This window comes from Populus trichocarpa, chromosome 6, assembly GCF_000002775.5.
Source record: "Populus trichocarpa isolate Nisqually-1 chromosome 6, P.trichocarpa_v4.1, whole genome shotgun sequence".
Classification (NCBI taxonomy): Eukaryota; Viridiplantae; Streptophyta; class Magnoliopsida; order Malpighiales; family Salicaceae; genus Populus; species Populus trichocarpa.
Genome location: NC_037290.2, coordinates 22,017,818 through 22,041,196, shown reverse-complemented (window position 1 = coordinate 22,041,196; position 23,379 = coordinate 22,017,818). Strand labels below are relative to the sequence as shown.

General features: G+C 33.2%; 3 protein-coding genes and 1 non-coding gene across 9 annotated transcripts in view; 3 read left to right on the top strand and 1 right to left on the bottom strand.

The window, feature by feature from the left end:
• The window catches only part of LOC7491950 (60S ribosomal protein L35), a 28,765-nt gene extending 23,031 nt beyond the window's left edge, over window positions 1-5,734 (bottom strand). The window contains exons 1-4 of one of the 4 annotated variants that reach the window (XM_002308447.3): window positions 5,568-5,733; window positions 5,339-5,474; window positions 5,089-5,245; window positions 3,970-4,232 (exon numbers count right to left, since the gene is read on the bottom strand). In XM_002308447.3, coding sequence (XP_002308483.1) covers window positions 4,158-4,232; window positions 5,089-5,245; window positions 5,339-5,474; window positions 5,568-5,571 — 372 coding nt within the window. In that variant the 5' untranslated portion in view covers window positions 5,572-5,733 and the 3' untranslated portion in view covers window positions 3,970-4,157. Of the gene's footprint in view, window positions 1-113; window positions 250-343; window positions 470-3,969; window positions 4,233-5,088; window positions 5,246-5,338; window positions 5,475-5,567 lie in introns of those variants that run through there. The other 3 variants (XM_052454110.1, XM_002308448.4, XM_052454109.1) reach the window with 3 other exon arrangements.
• TRNAR-UCG (transfer RNA arginine (anticodon UCG)) lies at window positions 2,789-2,862 on the top strand. Its single transcript has one exon. It is a non-coding gene; the product is annotated as a tRNA-Arg (tRNA).
• A 426-nt stretch (window positions 5,735-6,160) lies between the features above and the next one.
• LOC7492260 (UDP-glucuronic acid decarboxylase 1) lies at window positions 6,161-10,711 on the top strand. Of its 3 annotated transcripts, none has more exons than XM_052454228.1 (7): window positions 6,161-6,926; window positions 7,052-7,198; window positions 7,294-7,373; window positions 9,184-9,267; window positions 9,387-9,461; window positions 9,826-9,918; window positions 10,109-10,162. In XM_052454228.1, the coding sequence occupies exons 1-7, from the start codon at window positions 6,323-6,325 to the stop codon at window positions 10,145-10,147; spliced, it is 1,122 nt and encodes a 373-aa protein (XP_052310188.1). In that variant the 5' UTR covers window positions 6,161-6,322; the 3' UTR covers window positions 10,148-10,162. The 3 variants fall into 3 exon arrangements, with proteins under 3 accessions (XP_052310188.1, XP_052310186.1, XP_052310187.1); XM_052454226.1 differs by lacking the exon at window positions 10,109-10,162 and adding an exon at window positions 10,187-10,711 and having other exon boundaries at window positions 6,163-6,926; XM_052454227.1 differs by lacking the exon at window positions 10,109-10,162 and adding an exon at window positions 10,187-10,711 and having other exon boundaries at window positions 6,163-6,930; window positions 7,056-7,198.
• Window positions 10,712-15,914: 5,203 nt separating this feature from the next.
• LOC7492259 (protein SODIUM POTASSIUM ROOT DEFECTIVE 2) lies at window positions 15,915-17,921 on the top strand. The gene is made up of 3 exons (XM_002309396.4): window positions 15,915-16,756; window positions 16,862-16,937; window positions 17,418-17,921. The coding sequence occupies exons 1-3, from the start codon at window positions 16,136-16,138 to the stop codon at window positions 17,582-17,584; spliced, it is 864 nt and encodes a 287-aa protein (XP_002309432.2). The 5' UTR covers window positions 15,915-16,135; the 3' UTR covers window positions 17,585-17,921.
• Window positions 17,922-23,379: the final 5,458 nt, after the last annotated feature.

The following is a 23,379-nucleotide window of genomic DNA, read 5'->3' as shown; positions in this document are numbered from 1 at the left end:
GCACGCATTCATTTTTTTATATATAAATTAGCACACACGAAATTTAACCACAACATAAAATCAATGAAGCAAACAGCAAAAATAGACAACAGAAGGTGAGAGATGTAATTTACATCTTGGAGAGCTTGTTAGGGGCACCGCCAGTAACCTTGGCAACACGGAGGAGAGCGAGCTCTGCTTTGAGCTCCTTCAGCTGGGCCAGCAGCTCTGTCTTGGACTTTTCCCTCAACTCATGAACCTTTATCCTTGCTTTTTATGATTCCAGATAACAGCTCATTTAGCATACAACAATTAAATCATTCAGAGGAGATAACTTGTACAAAAAGATGATTGCTTTTCTTACCCATTTTAAGGTGGTTGTAAGGCTCTGCCGCTGCTCCGTTGTGTTCCTTTCAGAAAACCCTAGCAGGCTGGGAGATGGTCTTATTTGAGGATCCACGGATGGACATATAAAACGTACTGTTTCTATGGGCTATTTAACAGCCGGCCAGGCCCAGGTACACGCTGTTCGGCCAATCCCAGGAAGACACTGTCTGATGTCTGTTAGCATTTATTGGGCTGTTTCGGGGGCCCATTGTATGTCTGTTCAAATGAACTCTTGTCATTCTTTTGTTCATAGGTAAATTTCAATTATAAGGACCTCTCTTGTCCAAACCTTGTGATTATTATTATTATTATATATAAATTTCGATTTACCTATCTCAATTTCTCCTAAAATTCTGATTTGTTTTAGTTAGATCTTATCTTTTATACTTGTTCCCCTCGACTGTAATAAATAGTAACGAGGAATGTAATATCTCAATATAACTTAAAAGATAGGAGTGAGGGAATTAAAATAAATAAATAAAATTAAAAAATATTTTTCTATTAATATTATCTATCAATCCTTTGAAAATACAACTATTCTAAAGCAAATAGGACAAGAAAAAAAAAAGTTAGCAACATCGACCATCACTATTGTTATCTTTCCTACTCTCTCCCACTAATATATCATATTTGCATATTTTACTAAATTATCCATCAAAATCTACTATAAAATCTCGAACAAGAATTCTATGGAAAATAAATAAAATCTCTTGCGTTAGAATGGTAGATTGAGGATATGACAAGTTTGTAGAGTTAAATTTATTTAATTGTGGTGTTGATTTATAAAAATATAAATTGGTTATATTCACTTTCAAGGTTAAAATTTATTGAAAATTGTTCTCTAGCAAAAGATATTTGACATGAAATATTAATATTTAAATAAATTACGGGTGAATGAGATTTAATTGATCTCAAATAACTCTAATTTAACATGTTTTTGTGAAATTGAAGACCTTCTATTCTATATAGAAAATAAAAGTGATTTTATTTTAGTTTTTTTTATAATGGAAAGTTGAAGAATCATAAATGAGTCTTAGTAAAGCAATATGAGTTTAACCCCATGCGTGCTCGGCTTGTTCACGGACTCGCACCCTGGACGCTATGCCTGGAGTATGAAGTCTTAAGTTTTTTGCCAGTATATTCTAAATTTGAATTTAAATTTATTATAAAATAATTTTTTTTTAGCTCTTCAAGAATTAGTTTTTGCCAGCTCATTTATAAATATATAGCCCGGGAATAAAAGGTATGAATAGCCAATTTTTTTCATCTTCCTATATAGTTTTTTCAAGGAAAAAATATATGGACTTAAAAGCTAAAAACTGTTATGTTTTTATTCCATTTTATGGCGGGTAATGAAGGTAAAACAAACATAATTAATTCTAGTAATTATAAAAATTAATTCTTCATCAGCTTTGGCTCTAAAAACCAATATAAATAAAGGTGGTAGGGGAGATGTTTTGAATACTTTTGCAAAACTTCTCCTATCCTCCTTTGTACTATTTCTAACTTGTTTCGCCTCCATTTTATATTACCCTTTTAATGTCTTTAATTATAGAGCTTAGGTTCTTATCATTTTCGACAGAGATTTTGAGTTTCATTCTTTTGGTTTGTTGACTTTTAAAGCAAATACACAATTTAAAAGTGTAATTGTTAAAATCGTAGAAGGTTGATTGTATACATTCATATGCACAAGAATGAAAGGTATGAGAGTTAAATGAATTTTTTTTTGAAAAAACACTTAAATAAAATTAAGATAACATATGAATTTATAAAATTCATAGGTAAAATCAAAACTTACTCTTTTTTAGGTTGGAACTCAAACTTTTTTTTAGAGATAAGGAATACTATTGTTAATTGAGTTTCAATTTTTTCACTTCTTAAAAATACATGAGCGTATTGGTAATGTCTGAAAATTATAAAAATACATGACAACAAATTAGGAATTTTCAAGAATATTTTAATCTTCAGTTAAACTCTCAGCTTGAGATTCATCCCGACTTATCTTTCAAATGTACATCCACTTGAACTATGATTTATATATAAAAAATAACTCTTCATAAATCGAAGGTGGCTTGATGCTGCTATGAATATCATGAGGTAAGTGCTCCATGTCGTCCCCTTGAAATTACAACCGAAATTTATCGATTGCCTGTACAGTCCAGTGAATTGAGAGGATTAAAATAGAATGAAAAGTTGGGTTTATTCTACATGCTATCGGTTTGAATCTCATAAATTTCAGGATCACTGAAAATTATATAGTTGTTAATTTCCGGGCTTATAGGATTAGTCGAGTGCATACAAGCTGGTCCGGACATCCATGTTAATTAAAATAATAAAAAAAAATAGCTAAAAGCTTGAGGTGCATTATGCAGATTTGTTCTACACATTAATGTATTAAATGGAATGGAAGAAGAGCAAACAAGACCGCATAGCGCAGTGGATTAGCGCGTTTGACTTCGGATCAAAAGGTCGTGGGTTCGACTCCCACTGTGGTCGTTTGATTTTCTTTTTTGCGACATGCCAGTTTTGCCATCATGACTTCACCCCATACCCATCTCCATCTGCAATGTCTCTTTGCTTAGCAACAGATACATTTGGGTTCTAGATTTGGCAAGAGATTCAAGACACAGGCTTCCGAAAGAGTAAATACCAGATGCCTATGGCCATGGTTTCTTGTTTGGCAAAGCTCAGCGTCTCGAAATTCTTTGGGCAGAGTCGGCAGACTGCTCGAACATTAAGAAGATATAAGATCTTCCGGAGCTCTAAGAATGTAGAGCTGATGGTTATTTTGTGAAAGAGCAGCGAATTTATAAAACCAGTTAAAATTTGTTTTTCTATATTTCTTTCTCCAAAAACACTGACAGGATTGAATCGAACTATTATTATTCATCAGCACCACGAGCGAATTTTCCATGGCATATGAATACATGGTTTCTACCTGCCCCCAGGGTTGTCAAGATTCCCTGCCAAGTCTCAGCGAGGACATCAAGGAAAATGCTACAAAAATCCCACTTTCCAAATTTAGTTTAGAGGTACTCACCTTGGTATCCATATTTCCTACTGGGGGGCTTGTGGTATTTGCAAAAATTCATTTTAGCCAATGAAATTTTCAACAATTTATTTTAGCCCCTGCATTTTATTTTAATTACATTGTAGTACTTGTTTAAAAAATTGATCCTCTAGTTTTTCATTACAAGCAGCTTAGGCCCTAAATCAGAAATGTTTTTACAGTAAAACCCCTGTATGTAAAGTTCATTTTAATAAATATAAGTAAACCTCATCAAATTTTAGTCGACCAAATTTAAAAACAAATAAATTAAAAACAATAATAATGAACTTGCCTATAGCATTCGACAAGCTTGTTCCACCCTCACAGTGAAACAAGAATTTGGCCTTTGAACATTACACTAAACAAGGACTTGTCTGGTGCAATGTATGTCCTCAATAGAATTCCAGTTCAAAGAGCCGATTACGTCTTTGTTGGATAAGTTATGAGTTTGCTGATGCTTCTGATAGCAAAGTTACCAGCCTTTCAGCTGATTTGAGTGTAATCCGAGGGAAAAACATGTCAGGAAGTAAGGGAAGTGGATGTGAAGGAGCAGCTAATGAAAATCGGTAATTTACAGGCAAACTAAACAACTCAGTCAAGGATATGCAATATGATCGAATCCAAAGAACACAAATTCTGATTTTCAAGATAAAAAAACTAAATAAGTACCCCAACAAGAATTAAGAAATAAAATGGTTGCCTCAACATGGCTGCAACTATATCAAATGCGCCACAGAATACCCTATACTTTGATTGCATATTTTCTAATTGGGAAGTAAATTTCCCTCTTCTTCTCACGTTCTGTCTTCAAAGATGCCTGCAGCAAAACAAGTGGAAAACAAAATATAAGTAAAACCCCTTAAGAATTCTGCATTCATAATAAAACCAGACAGATAAAAATAAATAGATGATGTCTCCTCAACATTCTATAGGTTGGAGTTATGATTATATGTTAATTGAACTTCGAAAAATAAACCACATGAACAACACCAATGAAAGTAAGTGGGCACAACAGCCAATGACAATAACAATTTATTCATTGCAGGACTTGAACACACAAAAACTCAAAATGTAATTATCCAATAAAGTTTTTAGTCCATTTGCTAGATATCCAGTTTTTTTATAGATTAACTTCACTAAATACTAAATTCAAAATGTACTTGATCTCTGAGAGACTAAGACGCATGCTAAAATAACATAGTAACGAATGAGTGTTGTTTAATTATACACAATGACTTAAAATATACTTTTTAGTTTACTGAATTGCAACCACAACAATACATGCACCAAGCAGAACTATCAAAAGAAGCATATTTTTAAAACAAGAACTATAGGCAAGGCAGTGACAAGGTAAATATTCACTAAAATTTTCATTTGGGAATGTGAATAAAGACCAGGTGCTTTGTAACATGTCTCCAAATGATATATTTCAATCACAGCTATTTTTTGTTTTTAAGATTTCACCATATTCAAACACGCAAATGCAACAAACATATAGCTAATTATAGGCAACTTAGACTTGATCCTTCACTCATTTCCTAGATTAGAGAGAAACAAGACAAAAACTACCAGGCATTGCTAGCTAAACAGGAAAATTCTACAAAACAAGCATTCCAAACCAAAATACAGAGTGTACATTTGGTATATATAGAAATGGCAGGTTAAATGAAGACCTGGTGTTTAGTAAGACGTCTGCGAATGGCACGGGTTTTCTTGGGACGAAGATCAAGAGGCAGAAACTTCTTATTCTTGTAAGCTTCCCTGAGTGCGGATTTCTGTTTCTGTGATATCACCGTCAACACCTGCGCTATTGACAACCTCACCACCTTTCTGCACCCATTCATTTTATAAATTATAGATAAAAAAGAAGCACAATATAAAAATCACTTAACCGCAACAAAAACAAGAAGAGAGACAATTTACATCTTGGAGAGCTTGTTTGGGGCACCCCCAGTAACCTTAGCAACACGGAGGAGGGCTAGCTCTGCCTTGAGCTCCTTTAATTGGGCTAGGAGCTCTGTCTTGGACTTTTCCCTCAACTCATGAACCCTTATCCTTGCTTTTTATGATACAAAATAACAACTCATTTAGCATACAGCAATTGAATCAGTCAGAGGAAATAACATGTACAAAAGAAGATTGCTTTTCTTACCCATTTTAAGGTTGTTGTGAGGCTCCGCTTCAGCTTCTGCTGCTCAGTTGGACAACTCTTTCAAAACCCTAGCAGTGGAGACTCCCTCTTATTTGATGATCCAAAGGCGAAAGAGAGACAAATGGACGCACTATTTCTAATGGGACCGTTCCAACCATTTCCATTTTCGGCTCGAGTTCCAGTTTCAGTACTTTGGGCCAATTTCAAGTAGACACTGTCCAGTGTCGCTCTCTTTTTTATTGGGCTGTCTCATGGGCCTGATGCATTGTGTCATGCGTTTATTTCAATGGTCGTTGACAGCCCAAATTAGTCCCTCTTTTTTTCATTTTCCATTATTAATTTAATACGATGTTAACTATCAATTAAATTTATATTAGAAAACTCTTCAGCAAAGATAATAATAAAAAAATTCAAACCCCGTTTACAAACGCACGCGAAAAGAGTGATTGAAAGTGAGTTTTAATTTTTTTTTTTTAAATAATTTCTTTTTATTTTAAATAAATTTTTTAATATTTTTAAATCGTTTTAAAATATTAATATTAAAAAAAATTAATACTTAAAAAAAAATAATTAAAAACTACCTCCAACATTTCCAGCACCTTTAAAAAACAAGCAGGAAAGAATCGTATTAGCCTGATCACATGAACTGTTCTGGCTTCTCCAGTGATAGAATTAAACCAGTAATGCTTAATGCTTAAGACAACTCAACAGTCAACACCACCACCTCTTCTTCCATCTCCAATTCCCACACCGTAATGATGAAACAATTACACAAACAAACCAGCGTGAATCACAGGAGAGAAGATGAAATCCCAACTTCAACTCAATCTTACACACCTAAGACACTAAAACACCCTAGATCCATTTCTTATATCTTCAAAGAACAACGCTTTCTTTTCATTCTTGTTGGCATTTTAATTGGTTCTGCTTTCTTCATTTTCCAGCCCACTCTCTCCCGCCTTAATCCATCTACCCATTCTTCTATCCCCACTTCAATTTATCATCGCCACCAAGATTCCTCATCTGGGTCCTCGGGGTTTGCCTCGAAGGGATCGTTTCCAGGCCGGGTCCCAGCTGCGATCGGGAGGAAGAGGCTGCGTATTGTGGTTACTGGTGGGGCTGGATTTGTTGGGAGTCACTTGGTGGATAAATTGATCTCGCGGGGTGATGAGGTTATTGTGATTGATAATTTTTTTACTGGGAGGAAAGATAATTTGGTTCATTTGTTTGGGAATCCGAGGTTTGAATTGATTAGACATGATGTTGTTGACCCTATTTTGTTGGAAGTTGATCAGATCTATCACTTGGCTTGTCCTGCTTCTCCGGTTCATTATAAGTACAATCCTGTCAAGACTATTATATCCTTTTTCTTTTTTAAATGAAGTTGTTATGATTTCTGAATCATCATCAATGTTGTTAATTATGTGATTTGTTTTTGTGTTTTTGGAATTTTTGGATCCTTGACTGTGAATTGTTTGCTTACAAGACGAATGTGATGGGCACACTTAATATGTTGGGTTTGGCAAAGAGGGTAGGGGCGAGGTTTTTGTTAACGAGTACGAGTGAGGTTTATGGCGATCCACTAGAGCATCCGCAGAAGGAGACTTATTGGGGAAATGTGAATCCAATAGGTCAGATGTTAGTTAGAAACATCTGTTTATTTGTTTCATTGATGCAACAATGTTCTGTTCTTGTTATTGATTGGTTATGCTTTGAAATTGTTTAGGTGAGAGGAGTTGCTATGATGAAGGAAAACGGACTGCAGAAACATTAGCCATGGATTATAATCGAGGTGCAGATGTTGAGGTAATTGTTTCTGATATATAACTAGATTACATGCTATCATGGCTTGCTTATTTTGTTATTAGGATCTTTGGTTATTTGAAATTTGCTTGATAGTATTTGAATTTCAGTTGTCTTTACTCAGTGTTTCTTGATATATGCTCCTTGAGATACAATGTAATGGAGGATCAGTAATTGCTGGTCGTAGTTAAAATGCCAGTGATGAAATGTCATGCTTTTGTGCGTATATCCAATGAGTAGATACATGTGTATTTTAGACAACCTATTCTGTAGACAATTTAAGTGTGGATTGAGTTGGATCAGACCTTATATATCTGGTAAAATAGAGGTTATTATTAATTAATCTCTCCTTTTGAGCATATAGTGTTTGAGAATGGCCCACGATCAATTGGCCAGGCCCTGGAATTGTTGCATGACTTTTACCTTTTTGAAGGCATTAATAATTTGATTAAGCTTTGTTATGTTTGAAGCAAGTGTTTTCGTTTTAAAGAAATCATGTAATGTACTTGTTTCGAAGGCAATATAAGTGTCTCTGCTATTGCACATGGTTTTCAGGAATTGTTTTTATTCATTGTTCTTCTAAAAAATAACTGAAAAGTTTCGACATGAATCTCATGTCTTTGCCAAAGTATATGCTATGGCTGCTTCAAAAATGTACTAAACTCTGCTTATACTGGTCATTTATCTTCTGAAAAATATTGGAATTCAAAGAATAAATACAAGCAATTAAATTTATTGTAGAATTGACTGGCAGAATGGTATTCTTTTTTCTGACAGTTTCAGCATTCTACCAGTCCACCTGTGTTATTTCCGTTATTATTATTGTTGAATAGTTGATATGTTTGGGTAGGTTGGGGGATGGGGGGGGGGGGATTTTCTTCCTATCCACTTGAATTTGCATGCTCAAAATGTTATCAATTTAATTTGACATTGTGTGCTTAATGTCCACGTTCTACAATGTCTAAACAGTTGCATAAAGTGCGGAAACTGCCAAAGCCACATTGTGTAGGGTAGGAGAGTTGTAATATCACATATCCCTTCATTTTGGCATTGTTGAGCTATTGGTCCAAGATTTACCCATTCCTATTTTATGCAAAGTCTTCAAACTTGCTTAAATTCTTTTTTAATTCCTTAAAAGATTAGTTGATTTGATTAGCTGCCCTTGGGGTTTGCTCCATGTAGTAAAGGGGTGGGTGGTATGGGCCAGGTTTTAGGTTAATACTCAATATCATACCAATTGAAATTAAATGAATTTGGTGTGTAGAGATTAAATTTTTCTTTAACTCCTTAAACATCAATAAATTTTATGAGCTACCCCTTGGGCTTGGCCCAGGCAGTAAAGGGGTGGGCGAGATTGGTTAAGGTCTTTGGTTAAAATCATACCAATTTAAATAAATGGATTCAGTTTCTAGAAAATGATGAATAATTGCAGCACTATAAAATAATTCGTTGTCACTTGTGGATTACAAACAAATTGCCTTGTTTGTATAACCAGTACGCACAAAAGTGGCCAGTCTATTTCAGCTGTCTCAGTTGCAGCAGCTTGGGCTCAAAACAAGCTTTGTACCCATTTTTTCTCGGATCAGCTGGCGAATTTCTCTAATTATTTGATGCATAGAATGTAAAATTTTTAAGCTTTTTGTGTTGTCTGTGCTATACTAGGTTGATATGATGTAAACTTTGTCAATTAAACTGGAAAGATTTTTTCATATGAAGGTTACTGTTGTTCTCTATCCTGCAATAGCTTCTCTTGCATATATATGTTCAGTTAACCTGTGGGAAATGGGCTAATGATGGCTCTTGCCGTTGGCAGGTGCGTATTGCTCGCATTTTTAATACGTACGGGCCTCGCATGTGCTTGGATGATGGACGTGTTGTCAGTAATTTTGTTGCTCAGGTATTATTCTCCATTTTTAGGCATTGATGTCGGCAATGGACTTCCATTTGGATTTTGGGATATCTAATTGGAGGTTAACTTTCTAGAAGCTTCCTTAACTATTTGAACTATGTTTGCAGGCCATCCGCAAACAACCAATGACTGTATATGGTGATGGGAAACAAACTAGGAGCTTCCAATATGTTTCTGATCTGGTATGGCATCATTATCCATAAATTCATTATCCTGCCTTTTCCACTTAAGGCTCCTCTGGATGCCTGGTTACTTTGTACCCTTGCTAGCGGCCTGAAAGCTGAATGACCTTTGAGCTCCTCTATCTCAATGCAAACTACTAAAATCACCTCTGTAGTTGTTATTCACGGCCACTAATCAGTCAAGTGGTTGCATAAGGCTTTGAAAAAGAAGATGCCAGAAGTGATAATTCTTTTTTTTTTAAGAGAAACAGAGAATAACTGCAAATGCAGAGGATATCTTGAACATTGGATGTGTTTTGGGGCTCTGTTTAAGCTCTAAAAAGTTGATGTGACAAGGTATGTTAAAAGCCTTTTCCATTTACAGGTTGATGGGCTGGTGGCACTAATGGAAGGCGAGCATGTGGGACCTTTTAACCTTGGCAATCCAGGAGAGTTCACTATGCTAGAGCTCGCAGAGGTTTGTCTTCAAATTTTATAGTTATCTTATTTTTAAAGATAGGCATGGTTTCCTTTTCCGAGTGTGTTGCATTTCTGCACTCTGTTCTTGCTAAGATTCAAACCAAGGAGAATTGTTGTCTACTGATAAGAGTGTGTGTGTGTGTGTGTGTGTGTGTGTGTGTGTGTGTGTGTCTGCGTGCATGCATAAGGAGATAGAGAGAGAGAGAGAGAGAGATGGAAACTCCTAGTTTATGTTGGCACACTCAATTTTCCTCCGTATAATGAAGGTTGTCAAAGAGACTATTGATTCAAGTGCAACAATAGAATTCAGACCCAACACTGCTGATGATCCACATAAGAGGAAACCAGATATCAGCAAAGCAAAGGAGTTGCTGAACTGGGAGCCAAAAATTTCTTTGAGAGAAGGATTGCCTCTCATGGTGAATGACTTCCGGAATCGCATTTTGGAAGGAGATGAAGGGAGAGGGCTTTAAATAAAATAACGGCAGAACTACAATGTATAGTGTGAAGACCTTATCTATATCATTCATTTAGTAGGTATCTTTCATAATCCATGTTTGCATGGAAATTATAGCTAGGTGCCACTATAGCAGGAAAATATGCATGTTGCTCATGCCCTATGCTGATTAGCACAAAATCGATACTAGTTTAGTTTTTCATTTGCAATTTTTTGAATACCGTTTTTATACTGCATTCCTAGTCCTGACCACTCTTGAAAGGCTTGTATTAAATAGTAAGTTTTGGTGCGGAATAACACAGCGATGAAGGAATATTGTGCCGTGATTCGGCCATCCTGTTCTCTGTTCACGTCAAAATGCTGGTCTCTGGCCGAGCCAGTCAGTATATGGCGTCTGTCCTGACCACTGCAACACTGTCCAGTCATATTCTGTCAGGTTCGTAGATCCCTTCCAGTCCTAGAGCAGTCATGTTGAAATTTTAAACTTTATTTATAGGCCTACTTGAGAAAGAAAAATCGTAACTACATTGTTTACAATATTTAAATTTTTTACATACATATATATACATACATATTATACCTTCATATAATATACGAGAAAAGGTGCTTATTTTGGTTTTACTTGAAAGCACTATAATTATAGCACTTTTAAGTTCATGGAACAATAAAACAAAGTTTACAATGTAATAATCATAAATACTTTTTAGTACTTAATTATTAAAATTGGTTTTTTTTACGTCTCAAACAATACTCTTTTCTCTTTTAAGGTAAAACAAAAACTTCTTTTTTTTATTGAAATCGCTGTTAATTAATCATAAATATCAAGCAATTAGTTAATTACTAAGAAAAATATTTCTTTTTTACTTGTAATAAGTAAATATCTTTACTTAATAGTTTGTAATTATCTAGTTATTACAAGTGAATAATAATATTTATTTTCTTTAAGATATGTAATTTCATTATAATATTAATAACTAGCATAATTATGAAATAATTAATTAAAAGAATGACAGATAAAAAGAGTTATTACATTACAATAACTAAAAGTACTTAATTTATAATTGTAATGTTTTAAATAGTCATAGAAATCACCTACATTTTATACATCACTTTTTGTTCCTTGTCACGGTTATTTTTTAATTTTTGATTTTTTTAAAAAACTTCAAATTAATATTTTTAGTATTTCTTTATTAATTTAATATGTTAATAAAAAAATTATTTTAATATATTTTTAAATAAAAAATATTTTAAAAAAAAAACACTAGTAAACTTGAAAAATCTAAACTCTGCGATAAGATCAGCTTCTCCACTGATAGCATCGGACTTGTTTTATCTGTGGGAATCATGACACCCCCACTAATTGACAATATGATTACTACATCTTCGAGACTCGTTTTCCAGACGCAAACACATCTCTTCTCAACAACTTTTTTGCCGACCCAAATTGTGAAATCTACAAAAGATCTGTTGGCTAGTGCTTTTCTTTTTCGGAAGATAAAAAAATAAGGGATCGGAGTCCGTAGTCATGGTCATAACTCGGGACACTCGGGTCGGGGACCAATGACCATGAGATAGAAAGAACGAGTAAAGGTGACCGTGCCCAACTTTTCAACTATTTTTTTCTTTCCATCTTTCTTTCTTCCAACGAATCAAATCATTCATTCATGAGTAGTAAGTAGTAGATTTTTATCTAAAAAGCTTGAAGGCCTCCCTCAAATATTATCCATCTGCGCAAGCTTCAAGCCATGTACAATTATTGCTTAGGTACAACATTGGACCCAGAGCTCAGAGGTCGTCCCAATGTCAGAGCCATCGGAGTCCCTCTTGCTTTAATCTGGTGACGGCTTAGCTTGATCATCGAAGCCCCAAGGCCCCAAACCATTTGACCTTTCAGAACGTTCTTCATGTACTCTTTTGTATAGTAACAGCTACGGAGGAGTTGGGAATTAAAGATGAAAAGGAAAGTTAACAAAAGGTTTTGAAGGGGGCCCCTACTATTTTCCACTAGAAAAAATAAAACGCCCTACATCTTCAGGCACTCGGTGACTAAAGAGGTGGGCAATTAGAAGAGGGTAGGTTGACGTATACATGTCCAATAATCAATTTAAATTATCATTAACATTTAAAATATAATTTATATTATTTTTTAATATAATTTCTCAAATAAAATTTTTTAAAACTTGAAATTTATATAAACACATATTATTTTGTGTTTAATTTTTATCAAATAAATAAAAATAATAAAATTCAAACTCGAGACGACTTTGTCATTAAAATTCTGATATCATATCAAAGAACCAATTTAATCTAAAAATTAAAGTTATTAAATAAAATTTTAAAATATAATTTAAATTATTCTCTAATAAAATATAAAATATAAAAAATAAAAAATTGTCTTTGAGTCGGAACTCTTAAACTGTGCAGGGGAGTTGGGCAGGGATATAAAGGAGAGGGAAAAACATGATAAAAGCCATACACAAGCATCCGATTCCATGAGGCTGAGAAGGAGAATTTGAGTTAATGGAGGATAAAGAAAGTTACTTTGTGTCTCATCCATCCACAGGAAAGAAAATTCGGAATGGTTTACTCTATCTGGCAGCATATGTTCCATCAGAATCTTAATAATGTTCCCATCATGATTATTCGAACCCTTTTTTTTTCCCTCGAGATCTTTGTTCCAATGGGACACACCTGATCCTGGCTAGCTGTCTTTTGCCGGTAACTTCTACTAATGTTCGTGCACATTAGGCTTTTATTCACTGCTGTGTTGATTTTGTGAGCAGCAAACTAACAAGTAAATTTGTTGCTGCGTATGGTAGATGAAGTTAACTAGGTACGTAGTAGATTACTCGCCCAACAATTCTTGATGCAGATAGAGACTGATTCAAGGTCTTAACATTTATAGGGCTTATAATAAAATATACACAGAAACAAGCACATATCAATTACCATAGATTTTAATTTGCTCTCCTAAGATAAGATTTATGAGGATTATCTCACAATTTTGATTTATGCCAATCAGCTACCACAACTCTCATGAGAGACACACAGAAGGCAAAATTTGGTCACCGGATAAGGCCACGTGCACTGTGACCATCGTCACTCTTTGCACGCACCAGCCAAAATTACACTACCCGTAAACTACAACCGCTCGTATTTGTTTCAGAATTCAATTTGATCCCTGGACCTCTAATTATTTTAAATCAACATAATTCAAATATATTTTCATAATTCGAGCATCAACTGAGCACTAGACCTTTCCTTGACATTGCGAGACACTTATATCAAGGCATCTAAAATAAATAATTAAGTCAATTCTAAAAAACACGGGAGGATCAAATTTTTTCTTTAAATAAAAAAACATGCACCAAAAAATAGAAAGGACAAAAATATCCAACCCTTAATAGTATAAAATTAAAGGGGCTTAATATTTGTCAATGTCTCAAATTCAGTCCTCAAAACTTTAATTGCTAAAAACTAATAAAAATAAATTTTATTTTACAAAATTAAACACCAAGCGAGCATTGAAATATTTCGTCAACATCTCAAACCCACAAAGCTATTACCCAAATAATTGCAATACTAGAGGGATAAATTAAAAAAAATGAAGGGTCAAAATATAAATAATCAAAGGACAAATAAAAAGACTTATCTTGTATTATTATTGTAATTCACAATGCATAATAAGTAGATGTATTGTAATTCCTTCTTCAGTTTTAGTTTTTTTTTTTTTCAATTTCTCTTCCTCGTTCATGAGTCCATTTAATAAAAATAACAAAAAAAAACATGTTTTAATAAAACAAATATGATAAGTTTACCATGCAATTAATTGCATCAAAGTAATCATAGTAAATCAGGATATTAAAAAAAAAAAGGGTTTGAACTACTCAATTGACTAGACTGTAAATTTTGAACATGACATTTGGAGATTATCCGAAGTCTAAACAACCAATGAGGCAATTAATAAGAAGGATGTTTTTGCTGGTTGTTCCATTCATTATTGATTTAGTAAATCAGGATATAAAAAAAACCGTTTGTTTTTGTAATTGAAAAATAATTTTATAAAAAATTAATTTTTTTATTTTAAATTAATTTTTTATATATTTTTAAATCATTTTAATATACTGATGTTAAGAATAAATTTTAAAAAATAAAAAATATATAATTTTAAAGTATTTTCAAATAAAAAAACACTTTAAAAAATAATAACTACCACACCTACTCACGCAATTTCGTATTCCTGCAATCCTATCATTTGATCTTTACAGTTACACCACCTCATAGAATCCTAGATTTGAATTGTCTGCCAAGTCATCCTCTTGGCTACCATGTCCTGTCCATCTTTTCTTTTTATCACCATGTCCATGCATTTTGATAGAGGGGATCAAAGTACAAATCGTTTTATCTGTAAATAGTTTAACAGCTATAATTTATAATTAACACTAATCAAGTGGACCTTCTCTTTTCTTTTCTTTTTAAGAAAATATTCCTTCAATAAATTTTTAGCCCAGTTCTTAGCTGTTGCTCAGTATTCTGCCGTTGCTCTGACCCATTCGACCCTCTGTATTGTTCCTTTCCGAAAATTGAATTCATAGGCAACTTCCCGCGAACAATTTATTAATTAGCCATTAAAACTGTAGGCCATGCCCCAGCAGGCCAACAGACTATACATTAATTTACACTAATAAAATAGTTTTGTTTAAATCATAATGTTATAATGAGGACAACACATTTTATGTACATTTCCTCTGAGCTCTCTGCTAATCAAGCTCAGAGATTTCTGCCGGCTCCATCGACGTCACAGACAAGATTCTTCTGGGATTAAAAATGGATCTGGGATCTCCTGGCCTTGTTAATCTTCTGCTTAAACCGTAAAAGTACTTGATGTAAACACAATAACCAAGAAGAGTGATTTTGTGAGAGGGAAATTGCACTGCCATTGTAGAACCTAAAATATATTACTACAAAAAAAAAAAAGATGCCTCTTTTTCATCCATTAGAACCACAGAAAAGAGGTGGTTACATCTCATTTTCATCCATTAAAGATCACTTATTTTCTGTTCTGACCTCCAAGGAAAAGAAATGTTGCAGCAGCAGCAGCAGCCCATGTATTGATCCTTTTATTTTCCTCGTTCCTTTTACAGTTTACAGTATGGTTAATTGTCTAGTAAATTAATGCAGTCCTGTAATATCGTTAAGATTGGAGTCTAGCTCTTATGGCTGTGTCGTGGGTCCTTTATGTCAGTCTCAAAACTACTGGAAATACAACCCTGTGTTGAGGGCATGTGTGTGTGATGGATCAATTTCAAACTAGTAGTGTCTGTTTCTGCTGCATGGATCATTTTTCTCCACTCGATATGTTATGGGGTGAACTTTCTGTAAGGATTTCTGTTTGATTAAGAGTTCTCATGTTTATCACAAAAATAAAAATAAAAAACTCATCGCATACAAATCATTTGACACTTCATGATGTGGCAATTAGTTATTAGTACACGAGAGTTGCAAGTGTAGAAACTTCTCTACTTGATCCATACTGCTTTAATATTATATAATTAATCCTGTACAATCTAGCTAGTAAAATTGTGATTCTTTTGTTACTCTCCCTCTCTGTCCCCATCGTTCAAGTTGTTCAAGCATAAAAGCAGAACAAACAACCTTCTTTAAGAAGTTCTTCGCGCTCTCTCTCTCTCTTTCTCTCTCAAAAATGCAGATTCTCTAAACCACTAACTAGGTCATACACTCTTATCAACATCCAAGGATGAAGAAAATAGATGTGTTCTGTGCGTCTCAAGCTTCAACAGCCATATGCATGAGCATGGATCAACCTTCTTCCTCCTCCACCAATCAACTTGGTGGCCGGACCCTTGATCGCTACAACCCCATCATCAGAGACCAAAAAAGAATCCCAAGAACTCTCCCTTTAGCTCCTTGTACTTCTCAACCACCCCCGATCAACCCCGTCCCCTACCAGCTACTTCACAAGAGCAAAAAAAGCACTTCAAAGAATAAAGCCAGTGATCAAAGTAGCAACAAGAAGTCGAACTCTACAAAACCAAAACCAAAACCAAATGATCAAAAGACCAAGAAAATCTCATTCAAGCCAACTGATATTGATGATGATAAGAAGAGAACCACTTATCTCAATGCCCCAAAAGATATAGTTAGAAGGGGCTGGGCTAAGCCTGGTGATTTTATTACCCCTCCTGGCTCGTCTAGATATCTTTTGGGTGACACAGCTTTCTTTGATGGCTTAGCAGATTATGATCCGGTTTTAGCACAGCTAGCTCCTGTGGAATCAAACAGGAATACTCAAGCTTTAAGTAAAGACGAATCTACTGCTTCAAAACCATCTTCTTCTTCATCTTCAAACCCGAATCAGGTTTGCACTAAACTTTGGTTAAGCTTATTATGTTCTTATAACATCAATAAGTAGTAAAACCCTTCAAGTTTTAATTAGTTGTATCCTGAATGGATTGGATTTCAGGTTGTGGTTTTGAGAGTGTCACTACACTGCAGAGGCTGCGAAGGAAAAGTGAGGAAACATCTATCTAGGATGGAAGGTATGCCCATGTGACATGAATTAATGACTTGACATCCAATTTTATCTCATCTTTGTCTCTTTCTCTTTCAGACGTTATTATTTGACAGAAAGTGTCTCTATACTCTCTCTGTCTTCTATTCCAAAAACACCCCAATTTGTTTTGTTTTATGTATTCGTGGCAAACACCAATCAGAGAGAAAGAAAGGGGGGAGGGAGGTCATTAACTTGATTTAACTTATTAGGAGTACTCTGTTTCAAAGAAATTTTATATGAGATCATGTACTAGCCAACATGTTACATATGGGGTCAAATTACTAGCCCTGGACTGTGCGTTTCGTTCAGCCAATTCAACAGTCATGTCTTCGTTTGGATTCCAATATCAATTATGGTTTTTACTCTGAAAGATGGCTATTGGATCGTTAAATTAGAACTAAGTGATAGTTTATTCAGATTAAGGTGCTTTGATTTACATCGGCATTGATCATGTGTACACACACAGGTGTGACGTCTTTCAGCATAGATTTTGCAGCCAAGAAGGTGACAATTGTTGGAGATGTAACCCCATTAGGTGTCCTGGCGAGTGTGTCAAAGATAAAGAGCGCTCAGTTCTGGACCTCTACAGCCCCAGCCGCTGCCTCAAATAACACAGAAGTGAGCAAGAAATAATACACTCGCAAGTGTGTGTGAGCGAAAATTGGCTATCTAAGTGTGATTAGATGCTTAATTTAGTGTAAATGCAAGACTTAGCATGAGTAACTGGACCCGAATCTTTTTTTCTTTGAAGTTAGTGAAGATCAAATCAGGAGTGGTCATCTGGTTCACATTTCAAGACATATTCTCGGGCCTGATTTGTTCCTGCATGGTCAGGAAAAAAAAAATGGAGTTTTTATGGCAATATTGGAATAAACTAAAAAAACTTCTCAGCTATGCTCACAAATCACAATCGTTGCCCTCTGTTTTTGTTTTTCAAAGTAAAGCAAGCACTGGCCCATTTTTGGATCCAGTTTCCCGTGTTCTTGTTTCTATCGCTTCCCGGTGACATTTCTTCTTGTAATTGCCACGATGACATCAAAATTTTCAGATGTTAGTGGCAAAAGTATATTACAAAAGAAAACATGCCGGATGCTTCTTCATTTGAAAAACTACTAATGGCAAGAGTATATGATATTAGTAAATAACAAGGGGATCCTTCTGACGTTTTCTCCTCTTCTTTTTGGGATTTTCAGAGCATCTTGAGTTTTTTCTTAACCACTGCTACAAGTGGTAACAATTTTTATTATTTTTATCCTCTTTGTCCAGCTATAAATCTCGTATTTTTACTCCAGGATCTAATGTTTTTTTAATGATGTTTGTTCAACCTGTCTAATGTTTTTCTTAGTTTAAGATTGTTGTTTGGTTGTTTTTTAAACTGTTTCTTGTGTTCTTTCATCATTCATAGATCTTTGCATTGCATCGCTAGTCACCACCATTGGTGTTATTATATACACCATCTGTTTATCAGTATTAATATGAATTTGGATTAAAAAATATTCTAAATAAAAATACACAAGAACATATATTTATACGAGGAAAGATGAACTAAAAAGATAAGAATGTATCTTAATCTAAAGAAGGATAATATACAAAATTAAAAATATCTACGACTAAGGAGAGGATCATGCTATAAAATATTATAAATAAAAAGAAGTGAACATTGCTTGATTGATGGCAAAATCCTTATTAATACTGTTGGTTACTTGATTAGCATATTTAAATCTTAATAAATATAATTATTATTTTATTATTATTCCATAATAATCCTCTAATATCACCATTACCACCACCGCAACAATAATAATAATTAACACCACGTCCATCATTAAAACCACTTGGTGTGTATATTTTGACTGTGGTAGTTTCTACGGTTTCAGTTTGAAAAAATAAGTTTTTAAAAAACTACAAATTATAGTTTTTTTCTTAATCAAGGTTTCAAAATAGATTTTTTGGTGGGATTCATGTAAAATTATGATGTTTGTTGATTAACAAAATATTTTTAAACCTGTTGTTGAAGCAAAACACAGGCTACATTACAAAAACAAACATAGTCTAATTATTAATATAATCATACTTCATCGTTATTTCCACCTTATCATTATTTCAACACCATTATTATCACAATAACAATCACTATCCATAATTATCAACGTTATCATCACCAATATTACCGCCAATAACAATCATTATCCATAATCATCAACATCATCATCACCACCATTACTTCCTTCTTATTTAAGTATCCATCATAACAATCAACATTTTATCACCATCGTCACTATCATTATTTTACAACAATTATCATTCTACTATCATCATTATGCTACTGGTATTATTACAATCATTATTATTATTTCTAGCTATCAGTGACATTATAAAACAAATCTTCAATAAAAAATATATTTTTTCATACACGTAATAATGAAAAATAACTCATGCGGAATATGTTTTTTAGAGAAATATTCTCGTAGGAAAAACATTTTCTTAGTGGTGCTTGCTTGAAATATATATATATATATATAAAAGAAGTGTTTGGGTGGTGGATTTGGTTGTATTAAAATGTCATAGAACCATCTCAACCCAAAAGCTTAAGCTTTTAGATGAGGTTCCAATATATGATTTATATTATTTTCTAGCACACCCCCTCAAGTGAAAGCTTTTTGGGCTTGAAATTTTTATCAAATAAATGGGATGGTTAAATTCGAACTCGTGACCGCTTGATCATAAAGGTTCTGATACCATGTGCTTAATTTTTATCAAATAAATGGGATGGTTAAATTCGAACTCGTGACCGCTTGATCATAAAGGTTCTGATACCATGTTAAAGAATCATCTCAACCCAAAAGCTTAAACTGTTAGGTGAGGTTTCAAGACATGATTTATATTATTTTTTAACATGATGGTGGATTTGGTTGTATTAAAATGCTTGGAAACTAGGAAAGGCAAGGAGGAGGCATCTAATGGTGTTTGAAGGTGCCGTCCAATTATTTGAGTTCTCTGAATTTTAATATTTGTTAGCTAAAAGGGTAACCTAGTCATTATGTTTTTATTGATCGGTGTCTAATAACAAATTTGTAATAAGCCTGATGTTACCTATGGAAGGAAACTGATGTTCGTGAACATTTTCAATCAAGAATGAATGTCCTGTGAAACAAAATATTCGGCATCTTGCAATGTATAAAAACTCGAGGTGTAAAATGTTTTCGCCCTTAGAACATAGAGTAATTAATATATTATACTCTAAATAGCAACTTCTTTCTTAGGACTACCGTGATTAGCAACTTGGTTGGCGAAAAGAAATATACCGAGAGAACTCAGAGAAGAGAGCTTCAAATCTGGAGTACTGGCCATCGAATGAACCGAACAAGATATTTGTATGCATCCCCAGACCCGAAAAAAATAAATAAGAATAGAGTGAGTTAATTTGTTGCTCGGTTCCTATAGATTCTTGACAATGGAACTCGAATCCGGGGCCATTTTACGACTATTCAGTGTTATTTATATGCGTGAATGGTATCGAAGGAATTGATGCTGTTCATCGTGAAAGGCTCGGGTTCAGTCTCTACCCTCTACATCTCTCGGTTTTTACACTTTGGGCTTAGGAACCTTTGCTTGTCTGTATAATGGGCTTTGGCTCACTAAAGCGCTAGTGAGTGACATTTTATTTTTTTGTTGGTTAATGCTAATTGACTGTTCGGAGCAGAAAGATTGTTATGGGCTTTGACCCATTGAAGTGTTCGGATTTTAGCCCTTTTTGTGGTTAAATTCAGATTTTAGACTGGAGACAAAAGGAAATGATATTCATATCCCAAACATTCGTAAAACCATTCAAGATGCATTGAAGTGGTTTTGCTGCCATTATTGGCTCCTCCTTCTCCCACGCAGATGCTATTACGTTTTTTGAATTGATGCAGTAATTGATTTTGAAAGTATTTTTTGTTTGGAATATTTTTTGTTTGGAAATGTATTAAAATATTTTTTTTATTATTTTTTAGAAAAATATTTTTGATATTAGCACATTAAAATAATCTGAAAACATCAAAAAATTAATTTGAAGTAAAAAAATAAAAAAATTTTAATTTTTTTAAAAATATTTTTGAAACACAAAAATAAATAAACTTTAAATCATCTCTGATCCTCTGACAAAACTCCCATTTACCATCTCTCTACTCCACCACCACCGTGCCCTTTTCTTAAATCGAGCAAATTTGGGACTTTGTATTATCTTGATGTATTTGGGAGTGTGATAGCGGTTGCTTTTTAAAATGTTTTTCATTTCAAAACACATTAAAATAATATTTTTTTATTTTTTAAAAAATATTTTTAAAATTATCACATCAAAATGATCTGAAAAAATCAAAAACATATACATTAAAGTAAAAAATAAAATTTAATTTTTTTAAAAAATACTTTTAAAACATAATGTCAAACACAGCAAGATCTATCCTTCAGAAAGATTCACCGCACAGTGAAATACCACCTCCAGCCCAATTTGTACTTTGAACTTGAGGCCTTGAATCACGGCATAAAAAATTTGGTAGGATAGCACACCTGAGCTTTAAAAAAAGACCAGACGCGAGGAGCGCATGAAAGGTCGGGCTCGTGTTCCTACTTCCTAGCTATCTTTTTTATTTTTTATTTTAAGTGCGCCAATAACACATCATTTACTCTTTTTTCAAAAACAAAGTTGAAGACATTCCTCTACTGGGTATGATGGAAAGTCAAACTCCACCTCTTTGATCAAAAAAATATAGTTTTCAAATCTTTTTTTCACCTTAGAAAACTAACTCCAAGAAAAAACCATATCTAATATAACATTTGTTTATTTTTACATTTTAAAAATGTTTTTAAAAAAATTAATTTTTTTTATTTTTTTCTTTGCTTCAAGATAAAAAAGTTTTGGTGTTTTTCATATCATTTTAATATGTTGAAGTTAAAAATAATTTTTTAAAAAATAAAAAATATATTATTTTGATGTATTTCCGAGCAAAAAACACTTTGAAAAACAACTGCGATCACACTTTCAAACACTCGTTTAAACTAACCTTTAATTGGTTAAAAAATCAAAAATTCACTCTGAATTAAAAAATAATCTCAAGTCCTGATCTATTTTTTCTGCAAGATAGATAAAAAATAATAAAAAAATACCCTAAGAAAATTTCTCTCATTAAATGGAACTCATTAACTCAAATATTGATTTTTCTTATTGTTAGATTGTGATTAATTGATCATTTTTTCTCTCTTCCGTGGTTTTCTAGCATCTTCTTTTTTTTCTTAAATTTAGAACTGAAACATAAATAAATAAATTATTGGACTAAAATTTAAAATGCAAAAACTAAAGGGATCAAAACAAAAAACAAAATAATTTGGGGACCTGATTTTTAAAAGCAACACCTTATGCACATTAAAAATATAAAAAGAAAATGTGTTTTTTTGTTTGAGTGTTTAGTATGGTCCTCGAAGTTTCAATTATTTCTTAACAATAAAACTAAACTCTATTTTACCAAACCGGAGATCAACTTAACTTGGGAAAATATTTTCAATGTCACAAGATCCCTATAGCAAGTTAATTGAAGTGAATCATCACCTCAAATCCCAGTAAGTACACAATATATAAAAATGAAATTGAAGAGAAAAAAGAGAGAGTCAATAATCAAAATAGAAAATGCTTGAAGGAACAAAAAAAGAGAAAACAATATTCAAATTCCAGTGTTTTCCCTCACAATTTACAATGAATCTCCGAGTATTTTTTAGTTTTTTATCCTTAATTATACTCTATTTATTGTTTAATCGTGTTAAAAATAACTAAAAACCAAATATTTAAATAAAAATAAGTAATATTGATTGTAAACATTGAATAAATTTTATTTTAAATGATAATATTTTCTAGTATTCAGTTTTTTTTCTTGTATATAAGGGAAATGGGATTAGAAAGGAAAGATTTATTAAGGTTATCTTATAAAAATATATATTAAATCCAGTTTACTTAGTGAAATTGGTTATCTTATAATTAATTATTAATTATAGATTTTGGGATTTTTAACCTTAATAAGGACAAATTGAGCCATTAACCTTTTTTCTCTCTCTCTCAAAAGAATTACATAACATTTCTTGTCGTTGTATATTAACCACCTCTACAACCACCACTGTATTTAAACTCTTCACCAACCACCACTGATAGAGGTAATGACATATTATAAAACAAATAAAAAAAATATTTATTATTATTATTATTATTATTATTATTATTATTATTATTATTATTCCTCCACCACCATTACTGCTCCTTTTCCACTACCAGGTACCCCCTCTTGTAGTGATGGTATTAACATTATTATTATTTTACATCCATCAGGTCTAGGCACCTGGTCTTATTTTTAAATGCCCCTTTAGTTTTTTTTTATTTAGAATAAAACTCACTAAAATAA

What these genes read in the sequence shown, in the direction of transcription:
- LOC7492260 (XM_052454226.1), top strand. Translation starts at nt 6,323, where the DNA reads ATGATGAAACAATTACACAAACAAACCAGCGTGAATCACAGGAGAGAA. An exon ending in CAATCCTGTCAAGACTATTA is followed by an intron (nt 6,927 to 7,051) that starts TATCCTTTTTCT and finishes TGTTTGCTTACA; the next exon opens with AGACGAATGTGATGGGCACA. An exon ending in TCCAATATGTTTCTGATCTG is followed by an intron (nt 9,462 to 9,825) that starts GTATGGCATCAT and finishes TTCCATTTACAG; the next exon opens with GTTGATGGGCTGGTGGCACT.
- LOC7492259 (XM_002309396.4), top strand. Translation starts at nt 16,136, where the DNA reads ATGAAGAAAATAGATGTGTTCTGTGCGTCTCAAGCTTCAACAGCCATA. An exon ending in CATCTTCAAACCCGAATCAG is followed by an intron (nt 16,757 to 16,861) that starts GTTTGCACTAAA and finishes ATTGGATTTCAG; the next exon opens with GTTGTGGTTTTGAGAGTGTC. An exon ending in ACATCTATCTAGGATGGAAG is followed by an intron (nt 16,938 to 17,417) that starts GTATGCCCATGT and finishes GTACACACACAG; the next exon opens with GTGTGACGTCTTTCAGCATA.